Here is a 19,898-nt window from a genome sequence, read left to right on the forward strand (position 1 = left end):
CTCTCTATGGTTGAATAATGCAGCAAATAATTTAAATAAAAGTTATCAAACATGAATGAAAGACATCTTAGTATTTTTTTGCTTCATTATTTTTGACTTGATGTCCCATTGCCTATTGATGTATAAAATTGATAATTTAAAAAAGTGGTTACATTCAGGACTTCTTTCAAAATATGACTTGATTTAGAACTTATATTTATGTTTTTATATTTTACTTTCACGTATTCCTTTATTGACTTATTAACCGATACAAAAATATTAATAATGTTCTATTAAAGATTTGTTTTATTATTATTATTGTAAAAATATGATAGGCGGTCGTTTATTTAATGTAGGCCAGTTAAATTGTAAATATTTCAGTCTTGAAATAAAATAAAAAGTGGGAACTGTCGAAGTGACTGATATTTCAAAACGCAGCGCAGGTCACATGATCGTTCTAATGAGTCATGTGACTTGGTGACGTAGTTTGCTGGAGCGTCTCTGCTTCCATGCTGCCTCCTCTTCCTGTCTGGTTTTTTGCGCTTGTTGACAGTTTGGAAACGGTCTGAAGATTTAAGAAGAGGTAGACTCTCAGAGTCAAGTGTTTGGTAAGAAGATTTAAAAACTGTCATCTCTGAAAGCGGCCGCGTTAAAACTGTAAGGTCCTGTTCACATTAGCTTAGCTTAGCAACTAACATTCATGCTGCCAAGGTAAATGACTCAAGTGTATCGAAGTGTTAGCATGCTTTCAACTAACTTAATAAATTACATGTGCAACTTCTGTTTGTTGTTCACTATTTTCTTTGAGGCTTTAAACTGAATTTAAACGTCAAACACAAACATTAATGTCAAGGTAAGAGTGAGAAACTTGAAACTTTACATGCCTTTATTTATCCAGCCTTAACTTTGTCTCTTTACTGTCCTCCCCTGAAAGCTGTCATTTATGGGACATTTACAGCGACTTGCAATTATTAAAGTGATTTAATAGTTCGTCAAAGTTGTTTGTCCTGTAGAAATATCTAAACTACAGGAGATTCAGTGTTAGACTAACATATAAATCAAAGACTCATCTTCATTATACCTTTATTTGTTCACTGAAAATTATTCATAATCTGATTTATACGCTGATCCCTCCATAATTCATCATCCTGCTAAGATTTATTTAAAAGTTGTTCAGTCCGAAATGAATAAACGTGGGTGATAAATAAAGACCTAGTGCTTTGACTCAACCCCTTAAATAAAGAAAACTCAAACATCTTACATCTTACTGTAAGAACTAAAATGTGTCCATGCGCTCAAGCTTCTTTTTCTTTTCCTTGGCAGTTTTTACATTTGTTTATTTTCCACAGTCTCTGATGTGTGATCTGATGTAAACATAACGAAGCTGTTTGTTCGACAGAGATGAACAGTGAAAACTTCAGCCTGAGCGAGAAGATCGTGTCATCCTCCTACGTCCGACAGGGGAGCCAGGCCCGCCGAAGCCACGAGCAGCTCATCAGACACCTACTGGAGCAGGTGATGTCGAGAAAAACAACACTGCCTTCGTTTTTTTGCAACACGCTCACTCTGTTCGCTGCAGATTCCTCCATTTTTCTCTTCCGTCATGTACATCGTAGGGAAAGTGTCCGGAGGAGGGATGGAGCGAGAGCACCGTAGAGCTCCTTCTCAATGAGCTGGCTGTGATGGACAGCAATAACTTCCTCGGAAACTGTGGCGTCGGAGAGCGGGAAGGCAGAGTGGCGTCCAGCCTTGTGGCGCGACGACATTACAGGTTTGATAATATCATTATCGCGTTAAAGTGGAGTCACACTGCACAGTGTTGCATCCCATTGAAAGATGATGGTCTTTGATTCAAGCTTTTATTGATAGGTTTTATAATTTAGAGCGCTATTGATTGATACTGGACTCAATAGGAAATGATGCATTTGATCATTAAAGCTCATGAACCGTTGACTCATGTAACAGTAGATCAGCTTCCTCGCTTCTCAGTGAACATGATTAACAGAGCTGATGCTGTTTGCTGTTGACGTTCGGCTGCTCTGCGCAGGTTGATCCATGGCATCGGTCGATCAGGTGACATCGCTGCTGTTCAGCCCAAAGCTGCAGGATCCAGTCTGCTCAACAAGCTCACCAACTCAGTGATGCTGGACATCTTAAAGCTCTCAGGTATGAATGTAATAGCCTTCCACTATGGTCACGTTGGAGCTGTTTAAGAGTCACAGACAGATGAGCTGTGAGTCGATGATACAACGTACAAAACGTATACGATTACTCCAGGGGAAAAACATGTGACACTGCTTAACCAAAATATTTCATACATCTCAATTATGACCGTATTGACTTCCATGTATATCCCGACTCTTAAGTACCTAGAATGGATAAAGCTTTCATCCCCCATGATGTAATGTATTGTCCGTCTTGCTCTGTAAACAGAATCTCTGTTTCGGTTCTCAGTCATCCAGGTCGTGTTGTCCCTTCAATTTCCGTGTTGGGCTGTTCCTGTGAATTGATGAAATACACGCCTCATCTGTTTCTTTCATACGACAGGTGTCCGCAGCGTGGCGAGCTGCTTCGTGGTTCCCATGGCGACGGGGATGAGCTTGACCCTGTGCTTTCTGACCCTCCGTCACCGTAGACCCAAGGCTCGCTACATCCTTTGGCCTCGTATCGACCAGAAGTCCTGTTTCAAAGCCATGATCACAGCAGGTGATGATGACACCCACATCTGAAGTCAGCTTTTCGGACGGCCCCGATCAGGCAGAAATGTTCTCAGCGGGTGGTCTGCGTTGAGGAAAACAAATCCTGCGGTGACAGACTTAACCTTCGCCGTCTCTTTTGCCTTTCCGATTGGACTCTTTTCTCAGGCTTTGAGCCGGTGGTGGTGGAGAACGTTCTCGAGGGCGATGAGTTGCGGACAGACTTGGAAGCAGTTGAGCGACAAATCACGGAGCTCGGTGCCGAGAACATCCTCTGTGTTCACTCGACAACATCCTGCTTTGCCCCACGGGTCCCCGACAGGTAAGAGAGGAAAAAAAACCCACCCTCATCACCCTCTTATGCTCCAAGCAGAGGATTTATAAATACACATGTTGAATTAAATAAAGTCTGTGATTAACTGCTCTCATGATGTTGTCGTGCAGGCTTGAGGAGCTGGCTGCTATGTGTGCCAAATATAACATTCCTCATGTAGTTAACAATGCATACGGAGTGCAGTCATCCAAATGCATGCACCTTATACAACAGGTAGGCTCCACTCTTCCTTCAAGCATCAGTCCTGTGTACTATAAAAGCATCTTCACTGTTTTTTTGGGGGGGGGTTTCTAAATTTTGCATCTGAAAGATTATATAGCTATATTTCTCTTTGTTCCATCAGGGAGCTCGTGTGGGAAGAATCGACGCCTTTGTTCAGAGCTTGGATAAGAACTTCATGGTTCCAGTAGGTGGCGCTGTTATAGCAGGTTTTGATGAGTCCTTCATACAAGAGATAAGCAAGATGTACCCAGGTGAGTTATACCAACACTATATCTGAGCTACGTCATGGACTTATTTTCTCTGGATGAGTTTGCACTTTTAAGTTATTAAAATTTTGGAAACCCAGAGTGTCATAAATAATCAGACACGTTAATGGCAATGTAGTATTGAAAAAAAAAAAATAAAAAAAAAATGAAAGTGTTTTTTTTATTTATTCTTTATTCATTTCATTTTTATGTAGACAGTTGTTTTGGTTTTTGCAGCACTTAGGCACTCAATGATATTGATTGAAATCTACCCGTAGTCACACTACAGACTTTTTAAAACCCTCTCTGAGAAGAAACATTATAACCCCGTTTTCAAACGAGTTGCGACACGGTGTGTGAAGTGTAAACAGAAACCGAATATGAAACCCAGGTTCAAATCCGACCTGTGGCTCCTCCCCCACATGTCATTCTCTGTCCCTGATTTCTGACTCTACCCCCAATATATTTTAAGAAAAGCACAATTTCTGAGTTTGTGAGAACTATATGCCCGCTTGGAATGTGACAGCAACACATTTTAAATGAGCCGGGACATGAAGATTAACAAAGTTAACATTTCTTATATTTAGAAGGGAAAAAAAGCTAACTCTCTGTTTCATTTTGTCTTCACAAAAAGTAAACTCAAAGAATTGTACTGTCGCCCCAAAACAAGGAAGATATGTGAACAATAATGCCACCATTTTCGTGATTGTCAGTTTGAATTTAATAATAAACAAATGAGTCATATCACATGGTACAGTCTGTTTCAATAACAAACCAGACATCCGAACCCTCCCACAAACCAGGACCAAGAACACTCAGCACTTCAAGGTCTTCTTGAGTGGCTTAAAATGAAAACAGACTAACAATAACATTAATAATTGAAATAAATTAAACAAATAATAGTTGTCCGACCTAATCCACCAAGCTAATGTCCAGCCACTTGATTTTCTCTTTGGCCTATTGAAAGGGTCAAGATGCATGCACCACTTCAGGAGGTTTGTTCCGGGCCTGCGTCCTGTCTGACATTTGTTTGTGTGCAGCTACTGTGGCCAGCTCAGTCACCCAGTTGGGGGAAAAGGAGATTCTCTCATGTTGTCCAGTTCCTGAGGATGATCTGATGTACAGTCTCGATAGTATCCAGTATATCAGGGGGAGAGAGCACAAGTTGCCCTTTTATAACATTGACAATGGTAACAGTGGATCTTCATCCAATATTGATTAATCATAGAGTGTGACCGTAGCTCGTGTGCCAGTGTACCTTCAGCCACTCGAACCCGAGTCTTTTAAGCCAAGTCTGAAATGCCTACTCAGGGTCTAATAAAATCAGTATTGAGTTTTATATTGAATAATCCTCATCCTCAGGTCCCCTTGACATTGAATGGAAGTTGCCAACAATCCTAACCCACTCCTGTTCATAGTTTAATACCCCCAAGTCTCTTTCCCAAGAAAGTCTGAACGCTGTGACATCTCTTCTTTTCTTCATCAGCATCCTGTTAAATTTAACTGCTTCATGCTTTCACTTTTTTTTTTTTTTTTTTTTAAATGTCAATTGGTTTAAGACTCAGCAGACTTTGTCTTGTTTCTATCTCTGCTCTGCAAAAGTCACCTCTCGGCCCCTCTTTGTCCAGGTCGAGCATCCGCCTCACCTTCCCTCGACGTCCTCATTACCCTCCTCAGTCTGGGAGCCAGCGGCTACAAAAAACTCCTGTCAGAAAGAAAGGTGAGAGCGCACGTGACATCATCATGAGGCTTTATATGTAAAGCATCACTTGCATAAAATAAAAAAACAAAACAAAAAAAACACTGCAGCAGTATCAGGCTGAGTTTGTTTCTATGCATGCTGTGTCAACATATTTCCCCTGAAGCCCCCTCCAAAAAAACCCAGCTTACATAAGTCCTATTGAATTGCAGTGCGTCACACGCCATGACCGTGTGTGTGTGTGTGTGTGTGTACGCGTCTCTGTATACCTGCTGTCTGACTGAGAAACCAGCTATGTGGTGGGAGGATTATGCTACAGCCAGATACAATTGATCCTGAAGTATTTCAGAAAAAGATCCCCCCTGGCGGCTCTCTGCTTTTAAAGCCGAGCTCACAATGCAGCAGTTCCCCTCTTCAAATGGTCGGCACTGCAGCATTCTCACACCTCAGAGCTGCTGTAGCATAAATGTACTGTAAATGTGCAGGTGGAAATGTGCTGCTTCTGATGACGCCCAGAACTTGGAAAAGAAGGAGAAATAAATTACTATTTCTTCCAGGAGTTTTACGCGTTCCCTATCCCTAATATCCCTTTTGATTACATTGCTTTATCACTAAAATACAATTCCACAAGCATTGCACAAACTCTAAAGCACAAATGTACCTCGACGTTGTTCTCCCAGCCTCTCACTTGTCCCAACACCATCACTTCCTATTGATTTCTACATGTCCAAAACTATGCATAATTCATGCAAAAGACCCATTTTCCATATTGTCTGCAGATCTTGAGTGATTTCCTCACATCCCCCCTGGGGTCCAAAGCTTTAAATAATTCAGAAATTTCATCCGTGAGGATTCGTTTACAGCGTATATGGAGAGAGAGAACCGGCAGATGATGCGTGTTTGGGTTTTTTTTTTTTTTTTTTTGGATTGCACACACTCTTATTGTCTGCAGAGTCGTAGCCGTGCACCCCTTCCACCACTTGCGCCTGTCCTCTCCAAGGATGGAGAAGTCACCCATTGTTGTAGGAGAACAAGGGCCACTTGGAGACATTATTGTGAGGCTGTTTGTGTTTGACTCACGACAGAAAAACAAAACAAAAAAAAAAATCTTCCTTTCAAGACGTTTTTCAAATCTGGAAAGCATGAGTCAGCAAAGTCCGCTGACACACTCCCACTGTTGCAGAGAAAAGCTCCTGTAGTTTGTGATGCTTCTCTTGGAAAGTAACCAGCAACAAACACACTGGGATTTGTAGTTTTTTTTTCTCCTTTCCCACTTGGTCTTAGCTCATAACATCTGCGTCCACGCCTTGCTTTGATGTACTGACGGCTTTAAGACTCGGTACTAGACACACTTAGTCAGCATTTTTTAAACACGCGGATGATTAAATCTCAAGACGAAAGCATGTCTTCCTCCTCTCCTGCTTCTCTAATTGATCCCTGAGGTGGATGAGTTAAGATCCTTGCCGGAGATAGATGAGAAGTGGACACTTTGCTTATGCTTTAAGCTTGGTGGGAAACGCACTCGGAGTGGAGAAGGGGGATGGGAGCGGTCTGCTTGCAGAGAGATTTGCTTGATAAGCAATAAAATAAAAAAAAACGAAAGGCTGCTGCTTCTGCTGCTAAAATAAGACTGTGGCAGAATCTGAAAGGAGAATTGTGTTTCTATTTATAGCTCTATCGTATGGCCCCGGCTGCCTCTCGCTCTGTCTCTTCATGCCTCCTCTCTGTGTCTGAATGCCCTGCAGGAGATGTATTTGTTGCTGGCTCAGGAGCTGAAGAGTCTGGCCTCAGCACATGGGGAGAGATTGCTTCACACCCCACATAACCCCATTTCACTGGGTAAGCTCAAAGCACAGGTCCTGAGACTGAATGTGTGTGTTTTGAAGAGTGTAAACGACAATTCTGAAGTGATTTTACAAGATTTTACACCTTCGAATTAAAAGAGTTAACTTTGTGTGTGCGTGTCGTGAATTCGCCCTCTCTCTCTCTCTCCTCCAGCCATGTCTCTGGATGGACTCCAGGCAGAGAGCGACAAGGCAGTGACTCAACTGGGCTCCATGTTGTTCACCCGGCAAGTGTCAGGAGCAAGGTATGAACATTTAATTTAAAAAAAAACAGAAGCATGTGGAGGTGTGTGTGAGTCACCGTGACAGGAAGTATAAAAAAAACCCAAACACTGGGTTTGTTTGTGTCCTTGAGAAGTGAAAGGATGAGCTGTGTGTGGCCAGAGGACAGAAGAAAAAAGTAATCAGCCAGATGGATCTGCTGAATATGGCGGAGCGGGAACTACTTAAGTTGATTAGACCGGCCATCCTTTTAGGGACGTCTCCTAATTTCTCTGGATGTTTCCATTAGGAACCTTATGTTGTGTCTGCTTGGTCTCACTTCACTCAGTCAAGCTTCGTCTTTAAAAATGTTGACATTTTGCAAAACTCCTTATTTAATTGAAAAGAACACTAAGACAAAAAATGTATTCATTAATACTGATCAAGTTCTGATCATCATTTTTAGAACTTATATACCTGCCCAAAGTGCACTCGCTGCAAAAACACTGAATTTCAAGTCCCTCTGTGCTTTTCTTTGACTCTTTTTCCTTTTCATGGTTTTTATCCAAACACTTGTTTAAATATTAAAATATCCCAAATGAATGATTTATTCAGGTCATTCTTTTGCGCCTGTTTTGTTCAGATTTGAATGCACTAATGGCTCAGTCGCACTGAACAGCGTCAAAGAGAATGCGTCCACTGCTACTTCCTTTCTCTTTTGATTTTCATCAAGTTGAGCATGTTTCAGTGTTCATAATGAAACTTCATACTGATCATTTGTTACCCCTCCCTGAAGCTCTGTTTACTTCTAAGGTGAAAGTCACATTCATCTTTTTGACAGTAAATGATACATGTTTAATGAAGCGTTTTCAATGCAAACCCCAGCGGTCATTTTTCCCACATCATCAGAGACTTACTGTCACAGCAAGAAGAAAAGAGGAGGAAGATGAGAACAGAGTTTGTTGGCGGTTGGAGGCGATGCAGAAGAGGGAGTTCTTGAAGCTAGTGAGGGAGTGAGGTGGAGTCTCTGATGGTTTTTGGGAGTGAGTTTCAGTGGGTGGTAGTTACCTGCTCAACACAGAGCAGTAAGGAGAAAGAACAATGTCACAAAATCAGCAGTGAACATGTCCAACTTTCAGCATCTTCCTGCAATTGGAGGGGACCTAAAAGCAGAAGCAGGAGGAGCGTAATCTCTGGACTTCTATTCATAAGTGTCATTCAAAAGTGTCGCACCATCATCATTGCTCTCCTGTGTTTCTCAGGGTTATACCGCTGGGCAAGGAGCAGACCATAAGCGGACACACGTTCCGTGGCTTCATGTCGCACTCTGAGGCGTACCCCTGTCCTTACCTCAACGCCGCCTCAGCTGTGGGAATCACTCGTGAGGACGTGACGCTGTGCATCAAAAGGCTCGACAAGTGCCTGAAGAGCCTGAAGAAAGAAGGAAATGCTGCAATAAAAAGTCCCCAGGTTCTTCTATCTGGACATGAGGACACTAGCCAGGAAGTGACTGAGCAGAAATAAGAATATTACATGCAAAGAAAATCATTTCTGACAGTGAGCTTATCAGCAGAAGAAGAAGGACTCGAGCTTTGTACAAATGTGACTTAAGAGAATCTGAATAATCACTACTGATTTTTTTTGTAAGTAATGCCAAAGTGTCTGCAAAGACCATTTGATTGTTGTCTGGTTATGTTGAACATTTCTTCTTTTGTTTAGTTTTTTTTTGGACTTAAAATAGATCATGGGTCTACAATCAGCTCCAGCCTTCACTTCCTTTGTGCCATTTATCTTAACTAAAGCCTCCAAGGTGCCATTACGGGCTGAAATATTCTTTAAATTAACTTAGCTGGACTCGTCTTTTGGGAATACATTAGCATTCCTACTCATCGATTCACAGAGGAATACAGCTGTGTAATATAAGATGTTGTGCCATGTGTTTTGCACTGTGTTGTAACGCGATACGAATGACGTCCAGCCATTAACTCCCATTTGAACTCACTCCATCGGACATTTACTTTCAGTCTCTGAAACACAAGGCAAGGAGGAAGGAATCAATGAAGCATACTAAAAATAGATCCCTCCTGTGTTTGGTAAAGGAAATGCGCACTGTAAGAAGCGGCGACGCAAGGAGCATTAACAATTTAAGAGATGTATATTCAAGTATTGCACTGTGTTGTACTTTTTTCCATATTACATGTATCAGTCAAAGCTTCACTGGGGAATTGATCTTTAATTACAGGACTCTTCCTCGTTTGCACATTCCAGAGGTTTGCTTACATCTGTTTTATTCCTCACTCCGCTCTCTACCCTCAGTCATTTAGAAGCAGGGCAGCGCACACCCCGAGGCACAAAAATAGACTCCAACTAAAGCCTCACTGATGACTAATCTATATTTCAATACTGCACAGTCCACGTCTTTTCCTGTTCCCTCTCTCTTTTATCTGCCGCAGATGAGCGCCATTGACTTCTCTTCCAGAGCATGTGAAGAAGATGATGATGCTGCATGTTCTGGAGTTCGAGCACTCGTGTGGGATTCAGAACTCGAAGCGCCAGCTGTCGTCTCCGTCTATGCTGCTTCGGCGATGTCCTCAGGTGTGCACGGATTTTACACAATCGGCACATGTACTGCACGTGTTGTTTTTAGAGAGTTGGTCAAGCAGCTTCTCGACCCTGAATCCAATCCACCCGGCGGCCTTTTAAAACTTGTCTGGAGTCGGATGGATACAGGTGCTGCGTCAGCACACTTTAACTGCCCCCAAGCGAAATTGAAGCGTTCTAAAATATTGTGGAAAAACACCGTGTGGACTGTGAACGCTGGTAGAGTGCAGCACAGTAAAAAGAGAAACTCCTCTGAATCAGCCTTTCTTTCCTTTGATCAGCTTCAGCATATGGAACGCTTTAGTTATGCGAGATGCTGGTTCTTAATTTGCTGAACCCTCTAGCATTCAGTCTCATAACAGAAGAGTTTTGTCTTGTTTCTTTCCTCTGTCCTTCCCTATCACAATCTTTTGCTGAAGTTGCAGAGTTCCTTCTGAAGGCAACAGAGTCAGACACACTTTTTTTTTCCTGCAGGCCAGCCTTTAAAGGATCTATTGATCAATCTGCTGCAGTGTGCAAATCAGAAAAAGGGCTTACACTGGAATACTATCATCGGCCATCATTGTCTGTTTTTCTGCAATCCATCTATCGGTGCAAACAAAGACCAACCCACGCAATCCAGGATACAGCCACATTTTAACCTATAATCTTAAAATACGAGAAGGCACTCAAAGTGTCCCCCCCAAAAAACCCCAAATGATTGTTTACCATCATCTCTCCCCACCAAAATAGACTGCCTTTAAAAATATTCCTCTCGAATCTGCACGCAATCATCAGACAAAGTACCTCAGGGATGTTGCTGGATGACAAATGGCCCTTTGCTCCGAGCTCTCAGCAGCTGCCTGGTAGAGTTCAGAGATGATGGAGGGCCAGGGAGGTACAAACAGGGCCAAAGATGAAAAGATGGGCCAGACATGGGGCTAAAGTTTAGCATCAGGGTCACAGGTAATCAGACAGATTCCAGCAGGAACATTGCACCTGGCTGGTTGGACGGGACCAACCTGTTGTGTTAGCTTCAGAGTGATAGGATAGCTCTGACCTCATCCTGTGGTTATCTTACAGGAAAGTGAAAAAACAGAGAGAAAAACACCAGAGCGTCATTTTGGAATCTGATTTAGGATTACTTTTTAAAGCTGTACGGTTCTCTGACATTTTCTGGTGTATGTGGGATTCAAAACAAGGATGTGAAAATTACAGCAAGCTGTTCTTTACCATATTTGTTTTTAGTACTTTGTATTTTGTTGCATTGAAGCTAAATTTACTTTTTGTTGTATTTGAGAATTACATGTTTTTATCATCTTCATATATGAGTGCTGCAGATGGAGCTGAAATGGAGTTCTTGCTTTTTATAAGCCTGGCTGAACAAAATGGATTTAAATGACTCAAATTAACTCTTTGAAAGTTAGTGTAATTCTAAGATATGAATAGTAGTTATCCCATTCTGCAAGAAATGAACTCTTAATATTTGTATTCCACTATTGATTGTTTGAGTATTATTATATACAGTCATGTTTGGTTTTTTTGATCCACATTAGTCACCACTTGAGGAGCAACAACGCTTCCTAGGATTCACTCATACAAACGTATAATCAATAACAGCCAAAGTACAGAGTTCATTTGAATGTTTTTTATTGTCTATAAAAAATGTAATAGAAATCATTCATGTAAGTCTAAAATTCCACTTCTGACAGTTTGATATATCCCTGTAATGTACACCCGACGTACTCTTTGATGGCAAACTCTCAGATAGTGTTTTTCTAGTCTTCCGTTCTCAAGCTGTATGAACTGAGCGCACAGGCGCTGTCCGTGGTGCTGCAGCTCTGCGCCTCTGACTGAAGGGGAGTGAAGGGGAGGGGGCTGCATGTCTCTCTACATGTGAACGTGTCTGTGCCACATATCAGCTCCTTAGTTTCTGACAAACGGCGGAGCGTCATAAAGCTTTACGTTTTCTGCTTTTGTGTCCACACAAATACTGAAAAAAAAAATGTTGAAATTAAGTGGCACCAACATGTATTTGCTGTTATCACTGACGAAATTCTAATTTATTTTTAAAACCTTTACATGCGTTAATAGCGACAACACACGGTGTATCTACATTACTTTAAATACATTAACTCAAAAATATCCTTTTTAAAATGCCTTTCTCTTAGATGCAGCATGAACATTAAAGGTTTCCACATAATCATGGCGCAGCTCACTAAAAGCCTAAATGCTTTATTTAATCGTTGTGTGCTGCGTGGCTGTTTAACCAACAGTTCCCCTCGCAGACGCGGAGCCGTGACTTCATAAATAATGAGAGTGGACGGAGGGGAGCTGCAGCTGATTTGCTGATGTCAGGGGGGGAGCCAGTGCTGCATTTCATGGTGCAGGGTGGAAACGCGCGCTGCCATCTGCCTCTATCGGCGCTCTCTGCAAACCTCACACATGCAAGCCCGGCAAGAAAGATGTTGCCAACTCTCAAGATTTGGGCATTGTTTTCTTTGTCGCTCTGCTTCTTATGTCAACCGGCTCATATGAAGAAGGGTTTTCGATGTCCTTCAACATGCAGCTGCTCCAGGGAGTCTATCATTTGCGTCGGGTCCTCTTATGTCCCAAGGATTTCCCCCAACGACGTCAATTCTTTGTGAGTAGCCTCTCTGTATTATGTTTAAGATCGATAACGCACACATGGAAACATATGCACCATAAATGGTTTATTTAGTGGTAATCTAGTTGTTCATGGCTGTGTTTTATGACGCACACTGTCTTTAATAAGTGCTGATGTTCCTAAGCAATGCAGTCAACCTGCTCTCATTGAGCCTTTTTTTTTTTTTTGCATTTGCATTGGCTTCATGTTGATCATTTTGTTTTCTTCCCTTCAGGAGTATCGTCAATGGGACTTTTTCCGAGGTCAAAGAGGCAATGTTTGCTCACATGCCGTCTCTCCAGCTACTGTAAGAGTGCCACAACAGCATGTTATTCCTCTGTAGAAACGATTTTGCCTTTATTCTGCAGACAAATCTACCATTAGAACAAAACTACAGACACATTGATTCCTGAACTTATTTTAAGGAAGTTTGACACTAAAATTCACGTTATTTGCAAGTTGCGCACATGATAAACGATCACACTGCACAGCCTTAATGTGGTAGAGAAGTGACAGTCTAAAGATGATCACACACAAAAAATCCTGATGTCACAGAAATAATAACCTTGGAATGTAATGTAATAGCACTACGAAACTACAGCTTATATCATGTTGAAGGAAAGGTATGTTAAGTAACTAACTCCCTTCTCATGTTCAGCAGTGTCTGTCAGAAACAGAAAACAAAGTTAAAGTAGATCTCATGAATGTCATAGCAACTAAGAAAAGCTTTTACAGGGGCTGGACACTTTGAAATAAATAATAGAAATCTATTATGAGCTGTTAGTTCAGTATCATGCTTTACTGTATTTACCCAAAGACATGTTTGTTTCTCCCATAGAGAAAGCTTTGACGACAGCACAAACAAAGGCGTGGCAGATGGAGAGCTTTTAATATCTTGATTAAAAAATGGCTTACAGCTAAGAGCATGTCATGAGCTGTGAAGCTGAGTGTTCACTTTTTTTTTTTGGATCCAGCTGCATCTTTAGAAACAAAAAGTAATGCCATAGTTCAGTATGTGTTTTCTTTGGTGTATCTGTGTTTTAACAGGATGTTCGTTTGTAGCACACTTTGTTTGGTAAGTCTTTCTTGACATTTTCCAGAAGCACTGTGCTGAAACGCAGAAGAGGCCATAAATTTAGTGAGCTGTCCCACTCTTGATTGCACATGTGGTGACATTTAAGTTGTGTTGACAGCGTTTGTCTCTGTTTTCGTTCTCTGGAACTAACTTGCTTTGAACATGCAAATTCACAATCTCGGACATTCAGTCTGTTCTTTAAGGCAAGGGCATAAAACAGTTTATCATTTTAGCAGCCATCATCTATAAAATGTCAATTTCACTTTTCATTTCAGGCTTCTGAATTCTAATTCTCTGACAACAGTAAGGGATGATGCATTCTCAGGCCTTCCACATCTGGAGTATCTGTAAGTTCCTTCATTTTTGTTGTCAAAAAAACATTAAGCATTTATTGGATTAGTTGATAAACTGTGAGTCAATTGTAACAGGATAACATTGCACTCTTAATCTCAAAACATGAATTAGTCTTCAAGGAAAGCATTAGATTATGTGGTTAATTTAGGTTTCTCCGGACATGAATGAGGCAGAAAAGTATTGATTGCACTCCCTCTAGTGGTTCAATGTGTGCTACTTGATTGTCCACAACACTTGACAAACCCTCTGAGTATTGTTGTTGGAATGAGTGCAATTTAGGAAAATGATGAGTCTGATATTGTTTCTTTATAGCTTTAAGCCCCATCAAAACAGCATGTCCTTTTATTTATTTATTTTAAAATTCACTTTTGGGGTTTGTGTGTCTTGATTGGAGAGACAGGACAGTGGATAGTCAGAAATCAGGAGGGAGTGGGGAATGACATGCAGGAAAGGAGCCACAGGTCGGATTTTAACAAACACTAACCACAAGGCCACTGGAGACCCTTAATTATATTTATGATATGAAAAATAAAAGTCATTACCAAAGCAAATGTCCAAATAGTGACCTAAACAATATGAATGAATGCTGTTTAACTCCAGTTCAACTAATTTAAGTCTTCATAATTTAATTCCTGCTGTTTCCCTTTTATGTAAGTGTAGAAATAGGAATAAAAGACCACAAGTGTCCACATAAAAAAGAATACAAAAACTAGGACTGTAAGTGTGGGTAAAGTGTATTTTTCAAACAGTAACTGATTTATTTCAAGAATAAAAAAAATGGCACCTAATCATACCTAATGGATCTGTTGAAATGACCATTCCCATGCTTTTTGGCAGAAACTGGTTCTGATCGTGCTCATTGTAGGAATATGTCCTTATTTTTATTTAGTAGCGTGTTTTAAGAGGCATCAAAGGTTAGCATAGGGACATGCCCCATCACAAGTTAATAACTGAACATGTTTGTGTTGTCTTCCACAGGTTCATTGAGAGTAACAAGTTAGAAACGACGTACAGATATGCCTTCAGAGGACTCAGGGACTTGACTCATTTGTATGTTCCAACCTTGAAAATCTATCCTTGTCAAATCCACTAAAACATATATTATGTAATAAGTTGTCTTATATTTGAGAAATAATATTTATATGAGCAAATAATAAACTTTTCTTAAGATTAAGGGTAACAGTGTTGTAAATGTATAGAGATAGTATATTCCATAAGTGTTGTTTCACCTGTCCAGATGTTGTTTTAACTTATTAATATTATTATTTATTTGACAGTTCATCTGAATTTGTTGTAACACAGGCTCTTTTTTTCTGTATTGATTGATGTCATTTTTTTTAGGTCTTTGGCAAACAACAACATTAAAGCGTTGCCCAGGGACATCTTTAGTGATTTGGATTCACTGATAGAGCTGTAGGTTTGTCTCATTAATCTAACAGTGTACAATCCTGTTTCCTTCCTCGAGATCTCTGTGAAGATTTTTATTTTGCTATTACTTTTTTTTTCTTCTGAGGGGTCTTCGAGGCTGCTCAAGTAATTTCTCTTGAGTGACAAACACTATTCCTCTTGTGCAGGGACCTTCGAGGCAATGCTTTTGAGTGTGACTGCCGTGCCAAGTGGCTTATGACGTGGCTGAAGAACACCAATGCCACGGTGTTGGATGTCGTGTGTGCCGGACCAGAGGACATGAAGGACAAACGCCTCAATGATATGACCAGTCTGCACAATGAGTGCACCTCTACTGGTGAGAATCACTTGCTCCCGTTGGCCTTGTCAATGTCCAACTTGCACAGTTATCACACCAACAAGGTCCTCTAAGAACTGTAAAAAAAAAAAAAAAAAAAGCAAAATGTAGTTCTCTCAAGCTCCTGCACTTCTGCAAAATGTATCCTGTTGGTAAGAATGTTTGCATGGTTGAACGGAAACGGTTAAACAATCCCACCTTTTGCACACTTTACCAGCCTGCCCCCTCGACTCTATGTAGTCAGTGTAAGCTCATGTGTGAATGCAGCAGGGAAAAGCCTAATAGTGAGGAGTGAGAGTGTGTATGACACTGACAATCTCCCCAAGTGAGGTACATCTGTGAAAGGCAAGTCTGGGAACTACTGTATCTGGATCAGAATGCCCTGAAATAGTCGAGCTCATGTGTGAAAGTGTCTTTAGTCTACTCTTTTAGTTTGTATTTCTTTTGTTTTCTTTGCAGATTTCGTACTCCACCAATCCATCGCTTCGGAGTCACTGTCTGTTGACACATTCACCTATAAGAACGATGTCTACGTGACTATTGCTGCTCCCAGCACGGACAGCTGTATGATTTACCAATGGGACCACATAGAGATGAACTTCAGGACTTATGATAACATTACAGGTATGGCAATGTCCCTGGCTGAGTGCAACACCTCTGTGGTTTATTCTCGTTGTCTTCCTTCCTGAATTTCCCCTCTGATGATCAATAAGGTGCCATCTTGTTTTCCAGGTCAGTCCATTGTAGGGTGCAAGTCAGTTGTCATCCTGGACCAGGTTTTTGTCATTGTGGCACAGCTCTTTGGTGGTTCCCACATCTACAAGTTTGATGAGGACCAAAGTAGGTTCAGCAAGTTTCAGGAGATAGAGGTGTCCAAGATCTCCAAGCCCAATGACATCGAGGCATTCCAGATTGGTTCTGACTCATTCTTTGTGATTGCTGACAGCTCCAAAGCAGGCCTGTCCACCCTTTACAAGTGGAATGATAAGGGTTTTTATTCATATCAGTCGCTGCATGAATGGTACCGTGACACCGACGCAGAGTTCTTGGATTTGGATGGGAAGGCCCACCTTGTCTTGGCAAGCCGCTCACAAGTGCCCGTGATCTACCAGTGGAGCCGGAGCAACCAGAAGTTTGTCCTTCAGGGCGAGATCCCCAACATGGAGGATGTTGTAGCTGTAAAGCACTTCCGGATCAAGGAGGAACTTTACCTGGCTATGACACGTTATATTGGCGACTCCAAAGTTCTGCGTTGGGGCGCCAAACAGTTTGCAGAAATCCAGGCCTTGCCCTCAAGGGGGTCCATGATTCTTCAGCCGTTCTCTTTCAAAGAACGCAATTACCTTGCCTTGGGAAGTGATTACACCTTTTCACAGATCTACCTGTGGGATGACGACGAGAAACTCTTTGACCGCTTCAAGGAGGTTTACATCCAGGCACCGCGCTCCTTCACTGTGGTTTCCACTGACCGCAGGGACTTTATCTTCACCTCGAGCTTCAAGGGAAACACACAGATCTTTGAGCACGTCATCATAGACTTGAGCTTGTGAGGAGCTCTGCCTTATATTTCTTTCCCCAATCAAACGTCTTCCACTACAAGATTTATTTTCAAAGGTAAATAAAGGACCAGACTTAATGAACTCTTATCTTTTTGAATCCTAGTATGTCTTTTGTCATGAATAATAGCCAGATCTGAATTGCTTTGGATCACTTCATTAGTACCTTTTAGGTATTCTTCTGAGAAATGGAAAGATTCAAAATACAGTTTGGTGTTTTTGGATGTACAGATTTCATTGTGTTAATGGTTTAATATCCCTGAAAATTTACACCAGGACCCTGAGAGAGATCATTTTACCTCTTGAAGGTGTTACAGGTGTGGTTGCCCCTTACTGTACCTTATGTCCTCAGACCCTGTGGTAATGTACAGTATGTTGCCTTATCAGCACTGGGGATCTGTGTCCTGATTGGCCCACAGTGCCTCTCTCTGGCCGTGATAGAGTATCACACCCCTTTGCTTTTTTGAAACAGGGAATGTCATGAAAGCACAAACCTTTAAACATAAGTGAGGCCCTAGCCCTTAGAGTGTAGGTGTCACATGACTATATTACTGTAGGTGCTATAGATTATATTGCGTACAGTAAATAAAAAAAGAACAAGTTTGTTGTTCAGATTTAAGCCTAATGCTATTTCAGATAAACATAAATAGTAGCTTCCCATTTTCATGTAGTGTTTTTAGTGGAAAAGCAGAGACACGTTCTTTTATCCATTCAGTGTTCAGGGAAATGAAATATACTAACACGCTAAAACAATTACCATAGTTATTGGGTCATAATTGAACTTTCTTTTTGGGCTGGAACTTAAAAAAAAAAATCTCACTGCAGAAATCTGTGGACTCAGATTTATAATGTTTGATAAGGTGAGATAAAGAGAAGAGCTTTATTTTATGTAAATATAAATCATCTCGAGCTGAGAGGCCTTTTTGGTCTCTCTTTCTCCTCTTTGAAAATACTGAATGTTAAACTTGCAAGCTCTGACATGTACATAAAACAAGGACTGCAGTGCCACTACCTGTTTGTCACACAAAATAAAGGGTCTGGATGGATCTTTGCACTTACTTTCAAATAATTCAAACTTTTCTGAAGCCTGCAAGAGCATGAAATACAGAAAAAGGGTGTTTGCCAAATTCATTTTTTTAAGATGAACCTATCCGACTTAGAAGTCTTAAAGTGCATCTTTACTCTTTGATTGAATGGTATTGCAACAACAACAAAAAAGGAATACAGTATGCAAGCTTTACCACATGCCGATTCTTTTGTAAGAATTTGTTTAATGCATATTGAATGTTACTCCCAAAACACACTGTAAATTTAATCATTTGAATTTCAAAATAAATGTTTAATGTTAATGTTGCATTGTTTTCTCCAATTTTGTTCTCTATCCTATGGGACTCATGGTAGGTAAGGTCTTCCCTTTAATTTAAATTCAGAGATACAATGGTGGAAAAAAAGAGACCTCGAACAAAGAAGGCCTGAAAAGTGGGATATGGTGATCTTCAAATCCGAAATCTAGCGATATTAACAATAGTGACAGAGATCCACCTGATTGGACGACTACAGGGAGAACTTGATGGCGTCAAATCCTCCACAAAGAGTCGACCAAGGAACTCATCACACAATAATCATTCCTTCGATACATGTGTTAATAGTCCTGAGAGCACTAACCGAAAAAAGTGAAGAATTACACATTTACAGTGGAAGAAATAGTTTGTTTTCATTTATGATACACTAAATATGTACAGTTTACATGCAGAAGACTGGAGCCTGTGTCTTTTGCCGTTTGACATGTGTAAATCACAAAAGTGCTGCACTTCTACCCTTCAGCTGCTCAACAGTCAGTTATGTTATTTCACAAACTGGGGCAAAGTGCAACGTAATGGTGGATTATATAGTTTTGTAACATTGTTATATCGCTACCTTCCTAAAATAAGTGTGTGCGCGCGTGCGCGTGCAGGAGGCTGGACATCACTTCTATCACTTTCGTAGTGGTGGCAGATAGGAGTCTGAACAAACCTGATATCCATTATGGATGTAGCATCCAGTCAATATAAAGAAGGCCAGAACTGGTGATAAATGCCTTTAATGTCCGTCGGTGTCATTCATCAACGTAAGAGCTGAGCAAAAAACAAACAATAATTACAAACGTGTTTTAACCATAGACTGTAAAAAACTGAGCAGCTCATTAATTTCCTTTCTTAACTTTATAGAATTTCATACATTTGCAATAAACATTTACATAACTGAAATATTTTGTATGTAATTGTACCAACCTTGTTCCCTAATTGACTGATGCCAAAACGCTGTTTTCTTCAATGTTTCTGTGCTCTTTAATTCTTTACTCTATCAACGTCTTTTTACTCTTCTTTGTTGCCAAAAACTACCGTTGTACCACTTCCGGTTAAAGGAAGCCTTCAAAATAAAAGCCCCAAAACTCCACCATAGACGAAAACTAAAAGGAGTCAAATTATTGGCCTTTACAATGGATAATTCTGATCACCCTTTGCACCACTTACTCGACAGCCAGCGGAGCAGCTTCTCAAACGGACTGATTCAACTCCGCTGCCACAAGGACAGATACAGCAAATCTTTCCTACCGAAGGCCATAACACAGCTCACCTCTAGAGAACTGTCGTCATGATCATCTCTGTCGCTTTTTTCGACTTATGTAATGTTTAGTATTCCTGCAATCAAGTCCACTCTATCGGTGTGTAAAGTTTAGTAT

At 40.8% G+C, this 19,898-nt stretch overlaps 3 protein-coding genes across 3 annotated transcripts in view; all 3 read left to right on the top strand.

Moving 5' to 3' along the window:
* Positions 1-19,898, top strand: part of etnppl (ethanolamine-phosphate phospho-lyase) — a 105,039-nt gene that overhangs the window by 77,483 nt on the left and 7,658 nt on the right. The window lies entirely within an intron of this gene.
* On the top strand, positions 428-9,487 carry sepsecs (Sep (O-phosphoserine) tRNA:Sec (selenocysteine) tRNA synthase). Its single transcript, XM_079370817.1, has 12 exons — positions 428-587; positions 1,379-1,494; positions 1,596-1,750; positions 2,027-2,145; positions 2,527-2,685; positions 2,844-2,997; positions 3,120-3,222; positions 3,353-3,482; positions 5,105-5,196; positions 6,921-7,014; positions 7,174-7,264; positions 8,483-9,487. The coding sequence occupies exons 2-12, from the start codon at positions 1,381-1,383 to the stop codon at positions 8,742-8,744; spliced, it is 1,473 nt and encodes a 490-aa protein (XP_079226943.1). The 5' UTR covers positions 428-587; positions 1,379-1,380; the 3' UTR covers positions 8,745-9,487.
* On the top strand, positions 12,007-18,519 carry lgi2a (leucine-rich repeat LGI family, member 2a). Its single transcript, XM_079370870.1, has 8 exons — positions 12,007-12,444; positions 12,683-12,754; positions 13,798-13,869; positions 14,855-14,926; positions 15,218-15,289; positions 15,451-15,620; positions 16,080-16,244; positions 16,353-18,519. Exons 1-8 carry the CDS (start codon positions 12,152-12,154, stop codon positions 17,168-17,170), a joined length of 1,734 nt encoding a protein of 577 aa, XP_079226996.1. The 5' UTR covers positions 12,007-12,151; the 3' UTR covers positions 17,171-18,519.

This window comes from Symphodus melops (genome assembly GCF_947650265.1).
Source record: "Symphodus melops genome assembly, chromosome: 20".
Classification (NCBI taxonomy): Eukaryota; Metazoa; Chordata; class Actinopteri; order Labriformes; family Labridae; genus Symphodus; species Symphodus melops.

Bases quoted from the DNA above. Each gene is read 5' to 3' on its own strand.
- sepsecs (XM_079370817.1), top strand. From the start codon at position 1,381: ATGAACAGTGAAAACTTCAGCCTGAGCGAGAAGATCGTGTCATCCTCC. The intron at 2,146-2,526 runs GTATGAATGTAA...TTCATACGACAG, and splicing joins GGACATCTTAAAGCTCTCAG to GTGTCCGCAGCGTGGCGAGC. The intron at 3,223-3,352 runs GTAGGCTCCACT...TTGTTCCATCAG, and splicing joins GCATGCACCTTATACAACAG to GGAGCTCGTGTGGGAAGAAT.
- lgi2a (XM_079370870.1), top strand. From the start codon at position 12,152: ATGTCAGGGGGGGAGCCAGTGCTGCATTTCATGGTGCAGGGTGGAAAC. The intron at 12,445-12,682 runs GTGAGTAGCCTC...TCTTCCCTTCAG, and splicing joins CCCAACGACGTCAATTCTTT to GAGTATCGTCAATGGGACTT. The intron at 15,621-16,079 runs GTGAGAATCACT...TTTTCTTTGCAG, and splicing joins CAATGAGTGCACCTCTACTG to ATTTCGTACTCCACCAATCC.